Here is a 22,448-nt window from a genome sequence, read left to right as displayed (position 1 = left end):
AAACATAAGACATCTACTGGGAGCATCTCTCCTGTGTGAGTCTTCTGGTGCACCTTTAGGTTTCCTAACCGATTGAAGCTCTTCCCACACTGGGAGCACTGGTAGGGCCTCTCTCCTGTGTGAGTCTTCTGGTGCACCTTTAGGTTTCCTAAGTGACTGAAGCTCTTCCCACACTGGGAGCACTGGTGGGGCCTCTCTCCTGTGTGAATCCGTTGGTGTGTCTTTAGATTTCCTAACTGACTGAAGCTCTTCCCACACTGGGAGCACTGGTGGGGCCTCTCCCCTGTGTGAGTCTTCTGGTGTCCCTTTAGGTTTCCTAACTGACTAAAGCTCTTCCCACACTGGGAGCACTGGTAAGGCCTCTCTCCAGTGTGAGTCTTCTGGTGTCCCTTTAGGTTTCCTAACTGACGAAAGCTCTTCCCACACTGGGAGCACTGGTAGGGCCTCTCTCCAGTGTGAGTCTTCTGGTGCACCTTTAGGTTTCCTAAGTGACTGAAGCTCTTCCCACACTGGGAGCACTGATGGGGCCTCTCCCCTGTGTGAGTCTTCTGGTGTCTCTTTAGGGCTCCTAAACGATTGAAGCTCTTCCCACACTGGGAGCACTGGTAGGGCCCCTCTCCTGTGTGAGTCTTCTGGTGTCTCTTTAGGGTTCCTAAACGATTGAAGCTCTTCCCACACTGGGAGCACTGGTAGGGCCTCTCTCCTGTGTGAGTATTCTGGTGTGTCTTTAGGGCTCCTAAATGACTGAAGCTCTTCCCACACTGGGAGCACTGGTGGGGCCTCTCTCCGGTGTGAGTCATCTGGTGTCTCTTTAGGGCTACTAAATGACTGAAGCTCTTCCCACACTGGGAGCACTGGTAGGGCCTCTCCCCTGTGTGAGTCTTCTGGTGTCTCTTTAGGGCTCCTAAATGACTGAAGCTCTTCCCACACTGGGAGCACTGGTAGGGCCTCTCTCCTGTGTGAGTCTTCTGGTGCACCTTTAGGTTTCCTAAGTGACTGAAGCTCTTCCCACACTGGGAGCACTGGTGGGGCCTCTCTCCCGTGTGAGTCTTCTGGTGACTCCTTAGGGCTCCTAAGGTACTAAAGCTCTTCCCACACTGGGAGCACTGGTGGGGCCTCTCTCCTGTGTGAGTCTTCTGGTGTGTCTTTAGGGCTCCTAAATGACTGAAGCTCTTCCCACACTGGGAGCACTGGTGGGGCCTCTCCCCTGTGTGAGTCTTCTGGTGCACCTTTAGGTTTCCTAACTGACTGAAGCTCTTCCCACACTGGGAGCACTGGTGGGGCCTCTCTCCTGTGTGAGTCTTCTGGTGTGTCTTTAGGGCTCCTAAATGACTGAAGCTCTTCCCACACTGGGAGCACTGGTAGGGCCTCTCCCCTGTGTGAGTCTTCTGGTGCACCTTTAGGTTTCCTAAATGACTGAAGCTCTTCCCACACTGGGAGCACTGGTAGGGCCTCTCCCCTGTGTGAATCCGTTGGTGTGTCTTTAGATTTCCTAAATGACTGAAGCTCTTCCCACACTCAGAACACCGATGGGACTTCTCTGTTCGAGTCTGCCTGTGTGTTTTACAGTCTCTGTTTATATTGAAAGTCTTCTTACCCTGGGAACCCTGCTGTGCTGTCAGTGCGTCTTTACTGGCTTCTTCCAGGGTACTGAGTGTGTCTTTACTGGGCTGAGCGGCACTGGGGCCAGCAGAAGTTTGTGAATCCTGGGTTGTGTTGACAGATCCAGTCCTCAGCTGTCTGACATAGTCCTTGGGGTGAGGTATTTTGATATGTCTGTGCAGGACAATGTCTGCAGTGTAGGAGGATGGATCCTGAGAACAAGCGAAGGTTTGGGCAGATTCATACGCTCTCCTTGCTGGGGGAAAGATGGAGACATCAGTCAGTACAGAGATGGAACAGGGTTAATATGGAAACGCAAGATGGCAGCGTGCACGGATGCAGCAGCCCGGAGCTCCCCATATAGATGCCACTTTTTCCACTTATTTTGTGTGTGTTAGTTTACTTTTAGTCACAGTGAGCCACTGTTTGCAGTTAAGGCAGGACCAGCAACACAGTCCAGAGGAAATTCTTTATATTGTCTTAAAAGGTTTCATCCCACCTCCAGCTCCCAACGTCACGGAGGAGCTACTCAGTACATCGGTGCCTGCCTGCCTGTCTGCCCGCCCGCATCACCACCCAGACAAAGAGTCAGCACAGGCGGAGTCGGGAGAGAAAGCAGAAGCGGCGTAAGAGAGCTGGCATTCATGTCAGGCTAAGGAACTCGCCGAACAAAGTGCCCCTACTCAGCCTGTTCATCACAAACACCCAGTCTATAGTTAACAATATAGACGGGCTGATTTTGTCGCAAAACCTGAACAGTTGCACTTCAGTTTTCATGGAAACCTGGCTCAATGCTAACATGCTGACTTGGCTATCGAACGAGATGCCCGGACTGTTTACCGGGCGGATTGGACTACTGACCCCAGAAATGACAAAGGCTGCAGCGTGTGCATCTACTTAAGTAACGCCTGGTGTACTTCCGCGGACATTACAGAATGATACTGCTCACCAGATCTGGAATGTATTACACTGAAGTGCAGACCGTTTCATTTACCGAGGGAATTCATCGCAGGGTTTCTCACCGGTGTTTATATCCCCCCTCAAGCTAATGCAAAGCTAGCACTCGCTAAGCTGCGTGATACAACAAACGGACTGCAAAACACCCACCCAAACACCATGTTTATCATTGCGGGAGACTAAATCGCTATTGGTTTTCCAACCAGAGGAAACAATATGCTGGATCACGTATAATGTAACATAGAAAACGCTTACAAAGTGTCCCCTCCCCCCACATCGGTCAGTCTGATCACACCTCTTTGTTCCAGACCCCCCCATCCCCCACATACAAACCCCTCATTGCCAGAACAAAGCCCACTGTACAGACCATCAGAGTCTGGCCCGAAGGAGTCAGTAGTCTGGTCATAACACAGATTGGGATTTGTTCAAATTGGAATCCACACAGGACAACCACACCGACCTGAATGTATAAGCATCCTCTGTTGTTTTCTACATAAACTTCTGCATGGACACTTACCACTTTCAAGGACATTCGCACTTTCCCCGAATGTAAACTATGGATGAACAGAGACATTCAAAAGCTGCTGAAATCAAGTGATAAGGCTTTTCACACCGGCAACCAAGAAGTCTACTCAGCAGTCAGGCCCAACCTGAGGAGAGGCAAAGAGGTGAAGCTCTCCTACAAAGATAAAATTGAGGAGCACTTCAATAACAAGTCTGACCCCCAGCGTATGTGACAGTGAATCAGATTCATTCCTGACTACAAAAGCAGCAACACCCATCAAACCAGCACAGCGACCTCATCCCTCCCCAACAATCTGAACCAGTTTTTCGCACGGTTTGACATGGACACCAACCACCATCACACCAGGCTGATCGTGCAGGAGGCCACCCTGGATACCTTGGTGTTCAGCCCATAAGGTCAGAACGGCCCTCAGGCACGTCGATGTCCAGGCACCCGACATTGTGCCTGGACGAGTGCTGAAACACTGCGCACTTCAGCTGACAGCGGGCTTCAGCAGCCTGTTTAACATCTCCCTGAAACAGGCCACGGTGTCCACCTGCCTCAAGTCTGCCACCATCATCCCTGTCCCTAAACAGGCAGCAATTAGGACCCTGAATGACTACCATCCAGTGGCCCTGACTCCCATTGTCATGAAGTGCTTTGAGCAGCTGGTCTTAGCACATATAAAGAATAACACTTCTCCCTGGACCAACACCAGTTTGCCTACAGGTCAGATGAGGACACCATTACATTGGCCCTTCACACTGCCCTATCACACCTTGTTGTGGGACAGCTACGTGTGGATGCTATTTATTGACTACAGCTCAGCTATCCTCCCCACCAAGCTGGCCATCAAACTGCACAACCTTGAACTGAACACACACCTGTGCGACTGGGTCTTGGACTTTCGGACCAAGAGACCATCACTCTCAAAACTGGAGCACCTCAGAGCTGTGTGCTCAGCCCCCTCCTCTACTTCCTCTTCACACATGACTGCAGACCCACTCATGATTCTAACATCATAATTAAGTTTGCAGACGATAGAAATGTGATAGGTGTGATCTCAAACAACGAGTCAGCCTACAGGGAAGAGGATGAGAACCTGATGTGCTGGAGCCAGGACAACAACCTCGCCCTGAACTGAAAAAAGACTAAAGAACTGATTCTGGACTTCAGGAGAAGGAAGCGCAGGGCCACCACCCCATCAGCATCGGTGGTGAGAAGGTGCAGGTGGTTCAGAGCCTTCGATTAAATCAGGGTTCAGATCAGCTGTGACCTGTCATGCACCATAAATACATCAGTCATGGCAAAAAAAGAACTTCAGAGCCCCCACTTCTTGCAGAGACTGAAGAAAGCACAACTTCTACAACAGCTCTTGGTGAACTTCTATAGGTGCACCATAGAGTCAGTGATAACATACTGTATCATTGTGTGGTACTCTGGATGCACCTCAGAGAACAGGAAGACCCTACAGCGCATAATCAGGACAGCCCAGTGGATCACTGGCACCCAGCTTCCTTCGCTGGAAGAAATCCATCGCACCCACTGCGGCCACAGAGCTGGAAAAATAATGAAAGACCCATTCCAACTTGGACACATACATTTTACACCATCTACCGTGAATACTACAGAACCCTGTACGCTTACACAACCCGGCTGAGGAACACTTTTTACCCCACATCCATCACACTTGTGAACTAACAGCACTATTGTCGAACATTCTGATGCAATAACCTATGTGCAATCTCCATATTTCAGACCACGTGACAAACTACCTCTGAATTGCTCAAACACCAAATTAACAGCACCTTATTTTGTGTGTGTGTAATATAACTACATACATATATATATACACACACACACACACATATATATACACACACACATATATACATATACACACACTGCTCCAAAAAAAATTTAAGGAACACCCTTTAATCAGAGTACAGCTTCAAGTCAGTTAAACTTCTGGGATATTGATCTGGTCAGTTGAGTAGCGGAGGGGGTTGTTAATCAGTTCCAGCTGCTTTGCTGTTAATGAAATTATCAACAGGTGAACTAGAGGGGCAACAATGAGACGATCCCCCAAAACAGGAATGGTTTAACAGGTGGAGGCCAATGGTATTTTTCCCTCCTCATCTTTTCTGACGGTTTTTTCACTAGTTTTGCATTTGGTTACGGTCAGTGTCACTACTGGTAGCATGAGGCGATACCTGGACCCTACAGAGGTTACACAGGTAGTCCAACTCCTCCAGGATGGCGCATCAATACGTGCCATTGCCAGAAGGTTTGCTGTGTCTCCCAGCACAGTCTCAAGGGCATAGCGGAGATTCCAGGAAACAGGCAGATACTCAAGGAGAGCTGGACAGGGCTGTAGAAGGTCCTTAACCCATCAGCAGGACCGGTATCTGCTCCTTTGTGCAAGGAGGAACAGGATGAACACTGCTGGAGCTCTAGAAAATGACCTCCAGCAGGCCACTGGTGTGAATGTTTCTGACCAATCAGAAACAGACTTCATGAGGATGGCTTGAGGGCCCTACCTCTTTTAGTGGGCCCTGTTCTCACTGCCCAGCACCATGGAGCTCGATTGGCATTTGCCATAGAATACCAGAATTTGCAGGTCTGCCACTGGCACCCTTTACTTTTCACAGATGAGCGCAAGTTCACCCGGAGCACATGTGACAGACATGAAAGGGTCTGGAGAAGCCATGGAGAACATTATGCTGCCTGTAACATTGTTCAGCATGACCGGTTTGGTGGTGGGTCAGTGATGATCTGGGGAGGCATATCCATGGAGGGCTGCACAGACCTCTACAGGCTACACAACGGCACCTTGACTGCCATTAGGTATCAGGATGAAATCCTTGAACCCACTGTCAGAGCCTATGCTGGTGCAGTGGGTCCTGGGCTCCTCCTGGTGCACGACAATGCCCGGCCTCATGTGGCAAGAGCGCATGTAGGCAGTTCCTGGAGGATGAAGGAATTGATACCATTGACTGCCCCCCACGCTCGCCTGACCTAAATCTATTAGAACACCTCTGGGACATTATGTTTCGTCCATCTGATGCCACCTCAGACTGTCCAGAAGCTCAGTGATACCGTGGTCCAGATCTGAGAGGAGATCCCCAGGACACCATCCGTGGTCTCATTAGGACCAAGCCCCGACATTGTCAGGCATGCATACAACCACGTGGGGGCCATACAAACTACCGAGTATGATTCTGATGTAATAAAATTTCAGCAAAATGGGCTAGCCTGCCGCATCATTTTTCACTTTGATTTTCGGGGTGTCTTTGAATTCAGCCCTCTGTAGGTTGATAATTTCATTTCCATCAAACAATGTGGCATCCTTTCATTCTTAACACATTACCCAGTCTACATCAGTATAGATGTCCAGCATGATTTTTTCCCCATTGATATCTGATGTGTTTTCAAAGTGTTCCTTTAATTCTTTTGAGCAAAGTATTAACACAAACACATATACACACATAATTCTCCGATTCTATTTATGCCTGAAAATCTATTTCATTGTAAGTATGCTGTGCATCTCCTGGTGCATTCCAAACTACATCTCATTGTGCTTACAATGACAACAAAGAATCTATCACAGAAAAAGTCAGGAAAAACAGTGAATAAGGCAGACGTATCATCTAAGAGCCTTCTTTTTTTTTTCTTTTTTCCCCACAATATTTTTTTATTTTATTTTCATTTTTTAAACACTTTGAAATACAGCCTTTTACAATTGTGCAGTTTTCCAAATATCATACAAACATAAGATTGCTGCATTTACTCTAGAGGGATAAAAAAAAAAAGAGAAAAACAAAACAACACTAAACAAGAATGTTACTCCTGTTTCAGCCCATGGTAATCTATTCAAAGTTGGCTTTTATAATCCTACTGAGTACTAAATGAAACAAATATGTTAAAGATTTTATCAATCTATGAGGTCGGAACTGCTTTTGTCCGTAAAGATTAGTCATCCACTTCTTTATCCATTAAATCCAAATCTTTAATATAGTTAATGAAAGGACTCCATATACTTTCAAATACATACTGTTTGGAAAGTATATGGAGTCCTTTCATTAACTATATTAAGTTCAAATACATACTGTTTGGCCACTCCTGGAGTCGACACCTTATCGTGGTGGAGGGGTTTGCGTGTTACAATGATCCCAGGAGCTATGTTGTCTGGGGCTTTATGCCCCTGGTAGGGTCACCCAAGGCAAACAGGTCCTGGGTGAGGAACCAGACGAAGTGCGGCTCAAAAGACCCCGTATGATGAAGAAAATTTTGGAACCACGTTTTCCCTTGCCCGGACGCGGGTCACCGGGGCCCCCCCCGGAGCCAGGCCTGGGGGTGGGGCTCGATGGCGAGCGCCTGGTGGCCAGGCCTACACCCATGGGGCCTGGTCGGGCGCAGCCACCCATGGAAGGGGCCATAGGGGTCGGGTGCAAGGTGATCTGGGCAGCGGCCAAAGGCGGGGACCTTGGCGGTCCGATCCTCGGCTGCAGAAGCTAGCTCTAGGGACATGGAATGTCACCTCTCTGATGGGGAAAGAGCCTGAGCTGGTGCGCGAAGTTGTGAAGTTCCGGCTAGATATAGTCGGATTCACCTCGCAGTTCGATGATCGACTTTGTAGTCGTGTCGTCGGACTTGCGGCCGCATGTTTTGGATACTCGGGTGAAGAGAGGGGCGGAGCTGTCAACCGATCACTACCTGGTGGTGGGTTGGCTCCGCTGGTGGGGGAGGAAGCCGGCCAGGCCTGGCAGGCCCAAGCGTATAGTGAGGGTCTGCTGGGAACGTCTGGCGGAATCCCCTGTCAGGGAGAGTTTCAACTCCTACCTCCAGCAGAACTTCTCCCATATCCCGGGGGAGGCGGGGGACATTGAGTCCGAATGGGCCATGTTCCGTGCCTCCATTGTGGAGGCGGCTGACCGGAGCTGCGGCCGTAAGGTGGTCGGTGCCTGTCGCGGCGGCACTCCCCGAACCCGCTTGTGGACACCGGTGGTAAGGGATGCCGTCTTATCGGGCCTTTCTGGCCTGTGGGACTCCAGACGCAGCTGACGGCTACCGGCAGGCCAAGCGGGATGCGGCTTTGGCGGTCGCTGAGGCAAAAACTAGGGTGTGGGAGGAGTTTGGTGAGGCCATGGAGAACGACTTCCGGACGACTTAGAGGAGATTCTGGTCCACCATCCGGCGGCTCCGGGCGGGAAAGCGGTGCAGCATCAACACTATTTATGGTGGGGATGGTGCGCTGCTGACCTCAGCTCGGGACGTTTTGGGTCGGTGGGGGGAGTACTTCGAAGATCTCCTCAATCCCACCGACACGCCTTCCGATATGGAAGCAGAGTGTGGGGACTTGGGGGTGGACTCGCCTATCTCGGGGGTGGAGGTCGCTGAGGTGGTCAAAAAGCTCCTCAGTGGCCGGGCCCCGGGGGTAGACGAGATTCGCCCAGAGTTCCTCAAGGCTCTGGATGCTGCGGGGCTGTCCTGGCTGACACGCATCTGCAGCATCGCGTGGACATCGGGGGCAGTGCCTCTGGATTGGCAGACCGGGGTGGTGGTCCCCCTCTTTAAGAAGGGGGACCGGAGGGTGCGCTCCAACTACAGGGGGATCACACTCCTCAGCCTCCCTGGCAAGGTCTATTCGGGGGTCCTGGAAAGGAGGGTCCGCCGGATTGTCGAACCTCGGATTCAGGAGGAGCAGTGTGGTTTTCGCCCTGGCCGTGGAACAGTGGACCAGCTCTATACTCTCAGCAGGGTTCTGGAGGGTTCATGGGAGTTTGCCCGACCAGTCTACATGTGTTTTGTGGACTTGGAGAAGGCATTCGACCGTGTCCCTCGGGGGTCCTGTGGGGAGTGCTCCGGGAGTATGGGGTACCGGGCTCCCTTTTAAGGGCGGTTCGGTCCCTGTATGACCGGTGCCAGAGTTTGGTCCGCATGGGCGGCAATAAGTCGGACTCGTTTCCGGTGAGGGTTGGACTCCGTCAGGGCTGCCCTTTGTCACCGATTCTGTTCATAGTTTTTATGGACAGAATTTCTAGGTGCAGCCAGGGCGTTGAGGGCGTCCGGTTCGGTGACCTCAGGATTGGGTCTCTGCTTTTCGCGGATGATGTGGTTCTGTTGGCCTCATCGAGCCGTGACCTTCAGCTCTCACTGGAGCAGTTCTCAGCCGAGTGCGAAGCGGCTGGGATGAGAATCAGCACCTCCAAATCCGAGACCATGGTTCTCAGCCGGAAAAGGGTAGAATGCTCTCTCCCGGTTGGGGATGGGGTCCTCCCCCAAGTGGAGGAGTTTAAGTATCTCGGGATCTTGTTCACGAGTGGGGGAACGATGGAGCGGGAGATCGACAGGCGGATCGGTGCGGCGTCAGCAGTCATGCGGGCGCTGCATCGGTCTGTCATGGTGAAGAGAGAGCTGAGCCAAAAGGCGAAGCTCTCGATTTACCAGTCGATCTACGTTCCTACACTCACCTATGGTCATGAGCTTTGGGTAGTGACCGAAAGAACGAGATCGCGGGTACAAGCGGCCGAAATGAATTTCCTCCGCAGGGTGGCTGGGCTCTCCCTTAGAGATAGGGTGAGGAGCTCAGTCATTCGGGAGGGACTCAGAGTAGAGCCGCTGCTCCTCCGCATCGAGAGGAGCCAGATGAGGTGGCTCGGGCATCTGATCAGGATGCCTCCGGGACACCTCCCTGGGGAGGTATTCCGGGCATGTCCCACTGGGAGGAGACCCCGGGGAAGACCCAGGACACGCTGGAGAGACTATGTCTCTCGGCTGGCCTGGGAACGCCTCGGGATCCCCCCAGAGGAGCTGGACGAAGTGGCCGGGGAGAGGGAAGTCTGGGTCTCCCTGCTGAGGCTGCTGCCCCCGCGACCCGACCCCGGATTAAGCGGGAGATGATGGATGGATGGATGGACATACTGTTTGGCCTTTAATATGTACATTATCTTTTCTAATGGAAGACTCGACAACATCTGTCTTATCCACTGATTAGTACTTGGTCTGTGCATCTTAGTCCATAACAGAGCTATACATTTCTTGGCATAAAGCACACTGAGGTCTATAAATGCTTGTTCACTTCTACTATAATTATGTTTCTCTGGGTATAATCCCAGCAGAAAAAGCTTAGGGTCCAGTACAATTTGTTTTAAAATTATCTTTTCAATTATGACTTTTACCTCTTCCCAAAATAATTGAATATTTTTGCCAAATACAGTGAAACAAACTTCCTCTAACTTCCTTACATTTTGTGCATATGTCTGGTATGTCTTTATTATATCTGTTTAATTCAACCGGTGTTACACACATCCGCATTACCCATTTATACTGTATAAGTTTAAGCCGTGTATTTATAGACATTGTGTGAACTTTAGTACAAGCTTCTTTCCAATCTTCTTCTAATTGCAAATCTTTCTTCCATGCATTCAACTTATATTGTGAATTCTCAGGTGAGTAAGCTGTTAGCAATTCATAAAATTCAGATATAATACCTTTTCTCAGATTATCCTTTATCAAATTTTTTTCTAAAGATGAAAGTGGAGGCCTACTAAGAGCATTATCTTGACTTACTTTAACGAAGCTTCTCAGCTGGAGGTATTTGAAAAAATGTTTCCTATTAAGACTAAATTTAAACTTCAACTCCTCAAAAGACAACATAATATCAGAGTCCGTCAAATAGAGATCTTGGATCATTTTAAGTCCCTTCGATTCCCATAGTTTGAACGTTGCATCCTCTCTTCCTGGTACAAAGAACTGATTCCCCCATATTGGACTATATTGAGATAATGAATGAGAGTCTTTTAAATAATTTTGTACATCATACCATATCTTTAACATATGTCTTACAATTGGATTTTTAGTTCTTTTCCGTAAATTTTTTGCTGTGTCCGAATATATATATGAGGGAAGAGGTAGGGTTAGATTATGAGATTCCATTTCTATCCAATGCGGAGACTCATTTGCTGAAAAATAGAACATAATAGACCTCAGTTGTGCTGCCCAGTAGTACCACAATATATTTGGACATTTTAAACCTCCTCTGTCAAATGGTAAATACAACAAAGATAAACGAAGTCTTGCCTTCCTATTGTTCCATATAAATCTGACAAACATGGCTTTGACTTTTGAAAACAAACCTGAAGGAGGCGGTAAGGGTATATTTTGAAATAAATAAAGTAGTTTGGGTAGTATGTTCATTTTTAAAATATTAATTCTCCCAATTACAGATACTGGTAGTGGCATCCATCTATCTATTGATTCATTAAATTCTACCATTAAAGGTTCATAGTTGGCATCAACAATATTTTCCAATCTTGGCAAAATCTGTACTCCCAAGTATTTAAACTGCTCAACAACATTAAACTGAGTTACCTCTAAAATTGGATTTCTTCTTTCATTTGAATTTAGCAGTAATACAGAAGATTTTGTGTTGTTTACCCTATAACCAGAGATATCACCAAATGTTTTAATTAGCTGCAGCACAGCCGGAACTGATTTACTTAGTTTTGACATAAATAGAATGACATCGTCAGCATACAAGGATATTCTGTGTTCTGTCTGTCCTATTGTTATTCCACAAATTTGCTGATTTGAACGTATTCCAATTGCAAGAGGTTCAATTGCTAGCGTAAACAACAAAAGAGAGAGTGGGCAACCCTGTCGGCAACCTTTATTAATTTTTATTGGTTTTGAAATATTTCTATTAGTCAAAATTTCTGCGGTTGAATTTTTGTATATTACTTTAACCCATTTTATGAAGCTATCTCCAAGTCCAAATCTTTCGAAAACACTGAAAAGGTAAGGTCATTCGACCCTATCAAAGGCCTTTTCGGCATCTAATGATAGGAGTGCTGTATCTGACATCTCTTTATTAGTGTGAATAATGTTTAATACCCTTCTTACATTATGGAATCCCTGTCTTCCCATTATAAATCCATTTTGATCTTTATTAATAATGTTTGGCAATATTTTTTGTAACCTTTTTGCCAAAAGTTTACATATTATCTTAAGGTCAGAATTTAACAAACTTATGGGTCTCATATTTTCACATTTGTTAGAGGGTTTACCTGGTTTTGGCAATAAGATAATTAGAGCACTATTCATAGAGGGTGGGAAACTACCTTCCTGAAATGCCTCCAGAAACATTTCCAGAAGAGGAGTTAGCAGTTTATTTTTACATTTTTTATACACATCTATTGGGAGACCATCTGGTCCTGCTCTTTTTCCTGACTTCATACTATCGATAGCCTTCCCTATTTCTTCTTTGTTAATTTCCATCTCCAGGTCTTCTTTATGTTCATCTGGGAGATGAGGTAGGGATAGTTCATCTAAAAACCTATTTAAATTTAGCATATTAGTCTCATTTTTTGCATCATATAATTCTTTATAGTAACCTCTAAAGGCACCATTAATTTCTATAGGATCCACTACGACCTCTCCATTTGTTATAACAGTTGTGATTGGTGTTTTTACCTCCAATTGTTTTATCTGCCATGCTAGTAATTTACCTGATTTATCTCCTTGTTCAAAGAAAGATTGTTTTAATCTCATAAGACTGGAGGCGGCTCTGAATGCAGACAGTTTATCATATTCAGCCCTTAAAATTAGTAACTCACTTTGTATTTGTGGATTACTTCTCTCATAAACTTTTTCCTGAAGAGTCTTTATTTTATGTTCCAACTGTATTCTCTCCTCACGTGCCTTTTTTGATTTTGAGCCTGTGTAACTAATAATATGTCCTCTGAGGAAAGCTTTAAATGCTTCCCATTTTGTACATGCAGAAGTCTGTGTAGTATTAATTTCAAAAAAACCTCTTCTATCTGTTTTTCTATATATTTCACGAATTCTTCATCTTGTAACCATTTGTGCTGAAAGTGCCATTTAGCCAGGTCTTTTGTTAATCTTCTATCTACATATTCTATACAACATGGGGCGTGATCTGAGATCACGAAGTTATCGTAGAAGCTATTATGAATTTTAGATCGTAATTCTGAAGAAATTAAAAAATAGTCTATTCGAGAATATGTCAAATACATTTGAGTAGCAAGAATAAGCTTTAGCATGTGGTTTCAATTCTCTCCAAATATCCAACAGTCTAAATTCACTGATTAAACGAAGAATAGCTGTTCTACATTTATTATGTGACTGATCCAATCCTGTGGATCTATCCATACAGGGATCCAGTGTACAGTTGAAATCCCCTGCTATTATATATAATCCTGCTAATGTTGAAAGAGTAAGAAACAAATCTACAAAAAACTTAGGATCATCTGTATTTGGGCCATACAGGCTTACTAAATTTAATTTTTCTGATAATAGAAAACCTTGAATTATTAAATATCTCCCAAACTTATCTTTGAGTACTTGTTTCACTTGAAATGGGACTGTACCATGAACAAGGGTTATAACTCCTCTGGCCTGTGATGAGAATGATGCTGAGAATACACTACCCTGCCATCTCCTCCTTATCTTTATAACATCCTTTTCTAATAGGTGTGTTTCTTGTAAAAACACAATTTTGGAATCCATTTCCTTTAATTTATTCATGACTTGTTTAACTTTTCTGAGTTGTTGTAGACCTCTGCAGTTCCAAGAAACAAAATTAAGAGATACTCCTTGAGACACCTCTAAGAAATGATAAAGATAGATTACCTTGCAATAGAAAAATACAGGGAAACATGGCAAACCTGGATGCTTGAACCCACATCCAACACATTGAACATGAACTACACCTTTCCCACTCCCGTGAGATCCCCCCTAAAACCACCCTGACTTCCAGTATCACTAAAGACTGTTCCACACCTAGTGAGGATCAGTCAAACCACCCTTTGTTATCCTTTTAACTGAACACTCACTGCTGCTCTATCTTATAACATTCATCTGCAACATGCGCAACACGTTTACTTTAAATCTATACCACAAATTTCTTCTTATTATTAACTTAAATATAATATCACACGTGTCTGACATAGCCTAATCATAACGTGTATATTTGAAAGTATATTTATTTATTTATTTACTTATTTTTTGTACCAGAGTCTGGCTTCTGAACGCTAATACACTTTCAAAGTGCTGTACTATGCGAATGTTCTACGTTCATTTTAACTCGTGCCAGTGTCCTCCTGAATTTTCTTGATAAACTCCCGCGCTTCAATTGGTGTATTAAAGCTACGGGTCTGTTCTTTGTAAGTTACCAACAGTCTGGCTGGGTGAACCACTCCGTGTCGGATTCCCAAGTCGCGCAGTTCCTGGCGGATTGGGTCAAACTGTTTCCTCAACTGGTGTATTCCAGTGGCCAAGTCAGCATAAAACCGAATTTGTCGGTTCTTGTACCGAATGTCTTTTTTAGCCCGTGCAGCTGCGATGACCGCCTGTTTATCCTTGTAGTTCAGAAACCTCATTATTAGCGTTCTCGGCGGCGCCTTGGAGTCCTTCATGGGTCCAATTCTGTGCGCCCTTTCGATAATACCTGAGGACTGTAACGCCACAGCATCCAACACCTCTGGGATCCACTTCTCCAAAAAGGAGCATGCATCTCGTCCCTCGGCACCTTCCGGAAGGCCCACCATTCTTAAGTTATTCAAGCGGGATCTGGTTTCCAAGTCCCCGAGTTTATCCTCCAGAGACTTGTTTTTTGACTCCAACTTATTTACTTTAGCTTGCAAGTGAGCAACGCCGTCCTCCGCGTTTGATATCCTCAATTCCGCCTGCGACACTCGTTCATTGCAGTCGATCATTTCCTTCTTCATACTTTCTATCGGCGTCATAATTCCATCAAATCTGGATGAAAATTCAGTTTTCATGGAGTTTATGGCAGCTAATATTTCATCCGCCTTCACTCCTTCACCACTGGTCCCGTCTTCCGCCATATCTTTGTTACCTTTCTGTGTCTCACCGCAAACGCGATAAACAGTTAACTTCGGCTGCTTCGTCGCTTTGCTATTTTCTTTACTTACTTTTCCAGACTTCGACATTATATTATGAACATCAACACTATGCTACCACGTTTTGTTGCAAATGGCAGTATTCTTAGTAGCAAATTATAGTAATTAAGACAAAGCAGTGTGAGACACGTCTTCTCAGGTGGCCGCCATAAACGGAAGTCCTAAGAGCCTTCTTTACTCCATACGCAGTTCATGTTCAGTGTGCTATTCACACTGCAATCTCTGACGTGTCTGAACTGCACAGAGCACCAACACTACTGGTTTTGAAATGGCAACCTGAAGCACAAACTATTATCTCCAAATATGCCAAAACAATTGCAGTTTTGATGCCACATGCAGGTAGTTAAAAATCACCTGGTTTTGGAGGTTTCACACAATCTTTGCTCCTCCCATCAGTGTGTAACGGAAGCGAACCAGTCGGCTCCACCTCAGTCACATCCTGAACTTCTGCGCCCTTCACCTTCAGTCATAAAAACCAAACAAGGCAGAATAAGCCATTCATTTCCTAAATTTATACAGGCTGTTCTATTTGCTTAACAGAGAAGTAGGAGAAGAGAGCAAACTAAAGTTATTTTCAAGTCAGACAAACTACATTTGTGTCCTTTTCTGGCACAACCTATATTCAAACCACTTCAGAATTGACAGGTGACATTTGTGAAAAGACCCACATACACATTCCTTGTAGGGGCTCTCGTTCAAAGTCCCTTCACCCACAGATATCGGGTATTCCCCCTCCTGTTTTTTAACCTCTCCGACTCCCTGCTGGGAAGGTTTCTGGTTTGTACGGCAGCTGGTTTTACTGCAGGAAGATGTCTGCTGAAACCAAAATGAAATGAAACACCATGAGACTGTGCCGGTTAACCAGTGTGTTGCAATGCACAGCCAGCAACAGCTTGTGTTGAGCACAAACAGACCTTAAGAAGTCTGGTAAAAATCTGATATTGCATGCTAGGATACTGTTTACAGATAGAATATGGTATTCTCTAAATCGAACACGTGCAATTAAATGTATTAATAGTTATAAATGTAACAAAGTATACATTTTTAAAGATTTATAAAATATAACTCTGACCCCACAGCAGGGGTTCTGCTCTGATCAGACCACCAGAATACAGGTTGGAAAACTCTTGAATGCCCAAGACACAAATGAACATTTCAGGTAGACTGGCCCACCCCAGGGCATATCCATAATGCTCCTACTTAGTGTTCCGTCATCTATAGGCGCTTTCAACATCGCTGGAATTTTTTCCAAAACCAGAACCAGTTACCATTGTCGTGTTTATACTATAGGAACTCGGCCCGATTGTAGTTTCTTGGAGGCGGTTCCAGAACTCTTTTCTAGAACCTAGTCCAGACAAGGTATTATTCACTCAAACACAAACTACCGGGGAGGCACTTACAGTGATTAACTTGCTGAATGGTTGACCACAAGCACCAGCGCAAACTTGGAAGTTACATGGAGGTGCAGAAAATCAGAAGCAGCAGAGCAAAAATTGAGCAGACAATAGGGGTACAAAAATAAGTCCACTTATGTATCAAGTAATACAGACGCTCCTCTAACGGCTGTTCGTAAATCGTTATTCACGTCATTCAGTTACTTCATTTTTTTAAGGTTACCCGCAAGTACAAAGAACTAGGATGCTGGGAGTGTGCACGCTACGCTGCTGTACAGTGGGAATAGCGGCCAGATGTTGTACTAGGCGGAATTAATGCACAGAAAAAAAATTGATATTGCGGACAGGAAACGGGAGTCCAATCAACACAATTCGGACTTGCAGTCGTCTTCGTTCATAAGTCTGAAAGTTTGTAAATAGAGGTCTGTCTGTAAATTTCTTTACTGGTTATATTAGGAAAAATATAAAAAGGCAGTATCTCGTTTTAATCACAACTGACCACCTAATAAACCAACAACTAACTAAACTTCTCATTCAGCCTCCATTGTTTTGGCATAGCAGTGAAGTTTCGTATGAAAATTGTGTGTGACGTTAAACTTACGAACTTTTTGCACCAGCCATGCCTTAGTATAAAGGTCCCAGTTCCTGTTGCATGTTGTGAAAGAGATACACAGAAATGGCCTGAAGACACAGAAGTTCCTGGTCAAGACAGCCCAATGACTTAAAAACCCAAACCATGTCGCAGACCTTCAGTGTGAAAGTGCCTTATGCTTTAACGACACAGACGAATGCGTGATGCTGTGTCTGAAGGAATCACCCATCACAGCAGGAGTCCTCCAATTGGCAGTTTCATCTTGTCTCACCATGTTACCCGGGCTCCTTCTCAGAAGGTGAAGAATCAACTCCTCTGAATCGCTGTGTTTATCATCGCCCAGCCTTTCCGCCATCACCCTCCTGGATTGGTTTCTTCTCATGAACAATGGGGTGATGGAATTCAACCCTAGAGAAAATACAGTTGCAGACTATTGCACTCTTGGTACTCATCCAAGTCTAATGCCGGAGACCGAGGCCTACCCATATCCAACATGGCCTGGTGGTTCCTCTTCATGCTCCTGTAGTGCACCTTCTCGCATCTCTGCAGCCGAATCCATTCAGTCTTGGAGAAATAGACCTGGATATCCGCATAATCCTCCTGCATGGGGATAGGGCTCTCCATGAGGGTGCTTCATGCTTTACAGAGCAGGCACAACGACACTGAAAGGCCACTGCACCCACTGGCCATCCCAGATACAACAGGCCGTCCTCGGTTTTAGCTGCCAGTTCTCCCCCAAATATCTTACCTCATCTGACAAATTCATGCCAGAAGTCCTTTCCATCCTATGCAGCGAGAAAGTCCACGTTCCCACCTGTAATGGGTAATAAAATATCAAATATGCAGAGGTGGGTAGAGACGCACTACGGCGAGAGAAAAAAAAAAAAACTTTGTGTTCAGCGAATATTTTGCAGCCTAACTTGAATGTATCTGCAAAATGAAATTTATGCTCTCCGGCATCTCACCTTTTGTTGACTTATTTCAGGCTGTTACCTGTGGTATTCAGCCATCCCATCAGTATTGTTTTTCGCCCCCCAAACCATTCCAGCTCAAACCACACCCAAGATCGATTTCATTGGATAACTGGAACCTCCATTCTCTCCCTGATTTCCATCATGATCATAAATTACTAACACTGTCTGTATTCAAATGATCAACCAAGAACATTCACGTGGTAGGGAATGATTTTCTTCACTTTCCACCAATGATGTTAGTTTGACTGCTAAAATTTTACTGCCGAATTCAGATGACGCTACACTAAATACAGCTGCTATTGTCAATAAGAAAGTGCTAGCCACACAAGAGGTTTTTTAAAATTTATATACAATTTTACTTTTTTGCCAAGCACTGTATTTTACATTTAAACAAAATAGGAAATGCAAATGACAGAGTATTCATAACTTTGGGCAAAATATATAATAAATAACCCACATGTATTTATACAAAGAACCACTAGAAATTCTGACATTGTAATGTTACTTATAGCTAAAGACAAGTTTTCTTGACAGTTTATTATTCTCTACACTGAGAAGAGTCACATCCATCTTCCGCCTGCTAGCCCTGCCTTCCACATGCAGTTCATATCTGCGCGGGCTGTTAGCCAATGCAACCTCCCCAAAATTTTGTTATCCATGCTGTAGTTGTTCCGTGTTGATTTTGATGATCAAAAAAGGAATATTCCTGCATTTTATTCTCTCTCCGAGTCGGAACAAGGTGGTGCTCAAAAAAATCGATATGGCAAAATATCGTGACATACTTAGACAATAAATGCATCAATACAGAGAAACTGGCCATGTCGATACAGCACAAGAACCTTTATTTGGCAGGCTATCCAATGGTGCAACAGCAGTTCTGAAAGTGCAGTGGGCAGTGCAGTGCTCAATGCAGCTGCAGTGTGCCAATCAGGAGCGAAGGATTTATGGCGCGTTCAATTATTTCTCTCTGACTCGGAACTCGGACGAAAACGTCACGAATCGGCAAGAAAAACGTCACTTCCCGTCGGAAACACGCCTCTTATGACGTTGATGTCGGACAGAATTTTTTGTCCGAGTTCCCCTGTGATGTAACTTCAACATGGCGGCTTACACGCTCAACAGTAATTCTATTTTACAAATCTTTAAGAATGTTTATTTTGTTAAATGTATTAATAGTTATAAATGTAATTGCACGTGGTCTATTTAGAGAATACCATATCGTGGCTGTAAACGATATTCTAGCATGCAATATCAGATTTTTACCAGACTTGTTAGTGTCTTTGGTTTGTTTGTAGTTTGCCTCTCGAAAAAAAAAAATATATACATATATAATAATAATAATAATAATAAATTGTATTTTTATTGCACTTTATATTCTAGCAATCTCAAAGTGCTACAAAGTAGAAGAGTAGTGTAATAAAAATACTATAAAATATAATAATATAAATAATATAAAATACAAAGACTAGACTATAAAGAGTAAAAAGTAAAACTAAATGTCTTTCAAAAAAGTCAGGGAGGGTGTTCCACAGCCTTGGTGCCACAGACGAAAAGGCCCTATCACCCATGCTACGGAGCTTGGTTCAGGGGACTTGGAGGATGTTAGTGTGTACAGAGCGGAGTGTGCGTGAGGAGGTATGGGGGGTGAGGAGTTCTTGTAAGTAAAGGGGGGCATGTCCATAGATGCACTGATGGGTGAGAAGGGAGACCTTGCTCTCTATCCTGAGCGGGACAGGGAGCCAATGAACGGTTTTCAGGATGGGGGTGATGTGATCATGCTTTCGCACCCTCATCGGGATCCTGGCAGCACTGTTCTGAATATACTGAAGTCTCTGAATATTCTTGCCAGGACTCCCAATGAGGAGTGCATTACAGTAATCCAATCTATATATCGCTATGGACCTACTAAAATATTATAAAGCTTTTAACGAAGCTGACTAGTTTGTGTTTCTTGTTTGTTTGCCTCTCGGAAAAAAAGAATCTCGCTCCAAATCAACAAAAATATAAAGCGACAACACACAACAGCGTGTTCGTGGAGGGAGCCATGTGTAGCTGGAATGGAAGATTGTCGGACGTGATGTCACGTACCTCGGAACTTCGGACAGATAATCGATCGTAGCATAGGGTCATTTATTTGCACACATTATATTTGTTGGATTATTTGGAGAGAATATTTTAAATTTAGATTTGGTTCTTTGCCTGTACCGTTGATCGGAAAAACCCGCAACTGAGGGCTTGTCGATTTTCTGATTTAGCAAACCAACTTGCTACTCCAGTACTCCTTTTTTCTAGATACTCATTTACTCTCACTGAAGTAGGAGATCGTTGAGTACTCTTAAGCCGACTTCGGTTATTAAAATATTGAAGTAACATTCCTTTTACTTGAATACAGAATTTGACTACTCTTTTTGTCTGCAAACATATAAGCATGTTTTCCGTAACTAAAGGACTCCCGGCGGAATGCAAAACTAGCTAGCTACATTAACAGTCACAGCAACGAACCCATTCCCCACAAACGCCTTACCGTGCCGCTGATGTTTCCTACTGTTAGTGACTAGAAAGTGGTTTCCCTTAACGGTATTATGCTGCGTCGCTTTCAGCCATAAACATAAACCCACGACTGTAACGTCTGCTGACCGCTGTAGCCTGACGGAATAATGGCAGCGCCTCCCCACCCTTTGGAATTCGCTCGTTCCGCTCGGGCAGTGTAGGTGCGCACCCCCTGTCTGGAGCGCGTACAGCTCTTTACTTGGATTACAAGGGGGAAACGATGTAGTTTAATCCATGTAATTGTGCAACAGAAATATGAAATGGCGTTTGCATATTTAGAAGACGTTTATCACTGTTTCGCGGCATTTAACCCATGTAAAACTGATAAACTATGCGATTACATGTAGACGATGAGCCCGGAACAAGAACATAGGTTATTTCTCGCGTCATTAGTTTACTAGTTTATGAAGAAGGAATTAAGTCCTGCGATGGGCTGGCCCCCCATCCTGGGTTGTTCCCTGCCTTGTGCCCATTACTTGCGGGATAGGCTCCGGACCCCCCGCGACCCAGTAGGATAGTGGTTTGGAAAATGGATGGATGGATTTAAGTCCTCGGATTTATTAACCAAAGAAAATTGCACGATATTGTCGTGGTTTTTTTCTCCTTCCCCGCCAAATCAGAAGTCAGAGGTCCGCTTGTGCAGTATCCAGAATTCAGTCTTTATTGCAACAATGAAGTTACAACCAAGGCTGGGAACGTAAAGTGTGTCAAGTACTGTTTTACACCAATTTTTATATAAGTTCTTATAATTTAACAATATCTCGTCACTTATGCATCATCATTCCTTCAGCCATTCACAATAATCGTTTTTTCCCTTAATCCACACCCCTAGGTGATAAGTTTGTCCATCATTTCTTTTACCGTTTGGTCTCTCGGCTGAACATAATGGTGGCGTGAGCAGCTCCGCTTGGCTTTTTAAAAATGCTCAGCCGTGAACTTCTGGTGAACTCAGGCGAATCCCTTCCTTCAGTAGTAAACCTTGGCAGTTTCAGTCTTTTACACATTGTCTAACTAAAAGGTTGATAATATATTTATCCTTTAACATTGTGATAAAATATACGTTAATAAAAGTGAATATTCATAGATTCAGGACTAACATAAAGTAGCTAACAGAATCTCAGACTAACAAAAGGTGCAAATACATACTCAGTTGATTACATTGTGTTGATTACATTATAATGTTTATATTGTAATGATTACATCATGGATATTTGACATACTTTTTAATAATATCATAATACTTGTATTCTATGTTATATAGTGCTAAATAATACTCCATAATATGATTTCTTGTACACATTTAGCAATTTATCTTTCTCCACACTGAAGAGAATGTCCTGGTACAGTGATCTGAAATACCTAAACAAACAAGATGTTTGTGTTTATGACGACTTACCTGCCAGGAAATACAGTCCATTGTCTCATTTGATTCTGTTACAAAATGCTGCTAGCAACCAACATATTTAACGAACCACCCAATTACTTAATTTCATAAATGGCATATCAATGCAACACGCAGGGGGTGCAATTTACTACAGTTTAATTGTATCATATTTAACAAATTGGTTAGTACCTTAGCGTGTGTGTGTGTGTGTGTGTGTGTGTGCGCGCATAAGCGTAAACATTTACTGAAAAAGAATGTTTATTAAAATAAGTAATGCTTTATTCTGTTAAAGTTTTTTTAAATATGTTTTTCATGCTTGTTGCTAAATGCCACTCACTAGTTCCTACAGTTATTAAATGTGTAGGATGTCTGACATTTACTGCAGAATGTTTTTATTAAAACAACTAAAGCGTTATTCTTTAAAGTTTTTAAAATGTATTTGATGGATGCCACATTGATGGATGTATTAGTTGTCAGGTTTCGCTGCGGGCTGGTTGCGATCGCAGGGTAAAAACGGGGTGATCGCTCAGGCAGGCGACCGGGAA

At 44.4% G+C, this 22,448-nt stretch overlaps 1 protein-coding gene across 1 annotated transcript in view; it reads right to left on the bottom strand.

Moving 5' to 3' along the window:
- LOC125716000 (zinc finger protein 431-like) overlaps positions 1–20,625 on the bottom strand; it is a 40,017-nt gene extending 19,392 nt beyond the window's left edge. The window contains 5 exon segments of the mRNA XM_048988204.1: positions 17,005–17,084; positions 17,221–17,403; positions 17,478–17,595; positions 17,744–17,809; positions 20,494–20,625. Coding sequence (XP_048844161.1) covers positions 17,005–17,084; positions 17,221–17,403; positions 17,478–17,595; positions 17,744–17,779 — 417 coding nt within the window. The 5' untranslated portion in view covers positions 17,780–17,809; positions 20,494–20,625.
- Between the last annotated feature and the right edge of the window lie 1,823 nt (positions 20,626–22,448).

The sequence above is a fragment of the Brienomyrus brachyistius genome, chromosome 20 (genome assembly GCF_023856365.1).
Source record: "Brienomyrus brachyistius isolate T26 chromosome 20, BBRACH_0.4, whole genome shotgun sequence".
Classification (NCBI taxonomy): Eukaryota; Metazoa; Chordata; class Actinopteri; order Osteoglossiformes; family Mormyridae; genus Brienomyrus; species Brienomyrus brachyistius.
Note: the sequence above shows the minus strand (reverse complement) of the source record. Positions and strands in the feature narration are given on the sequence as shown.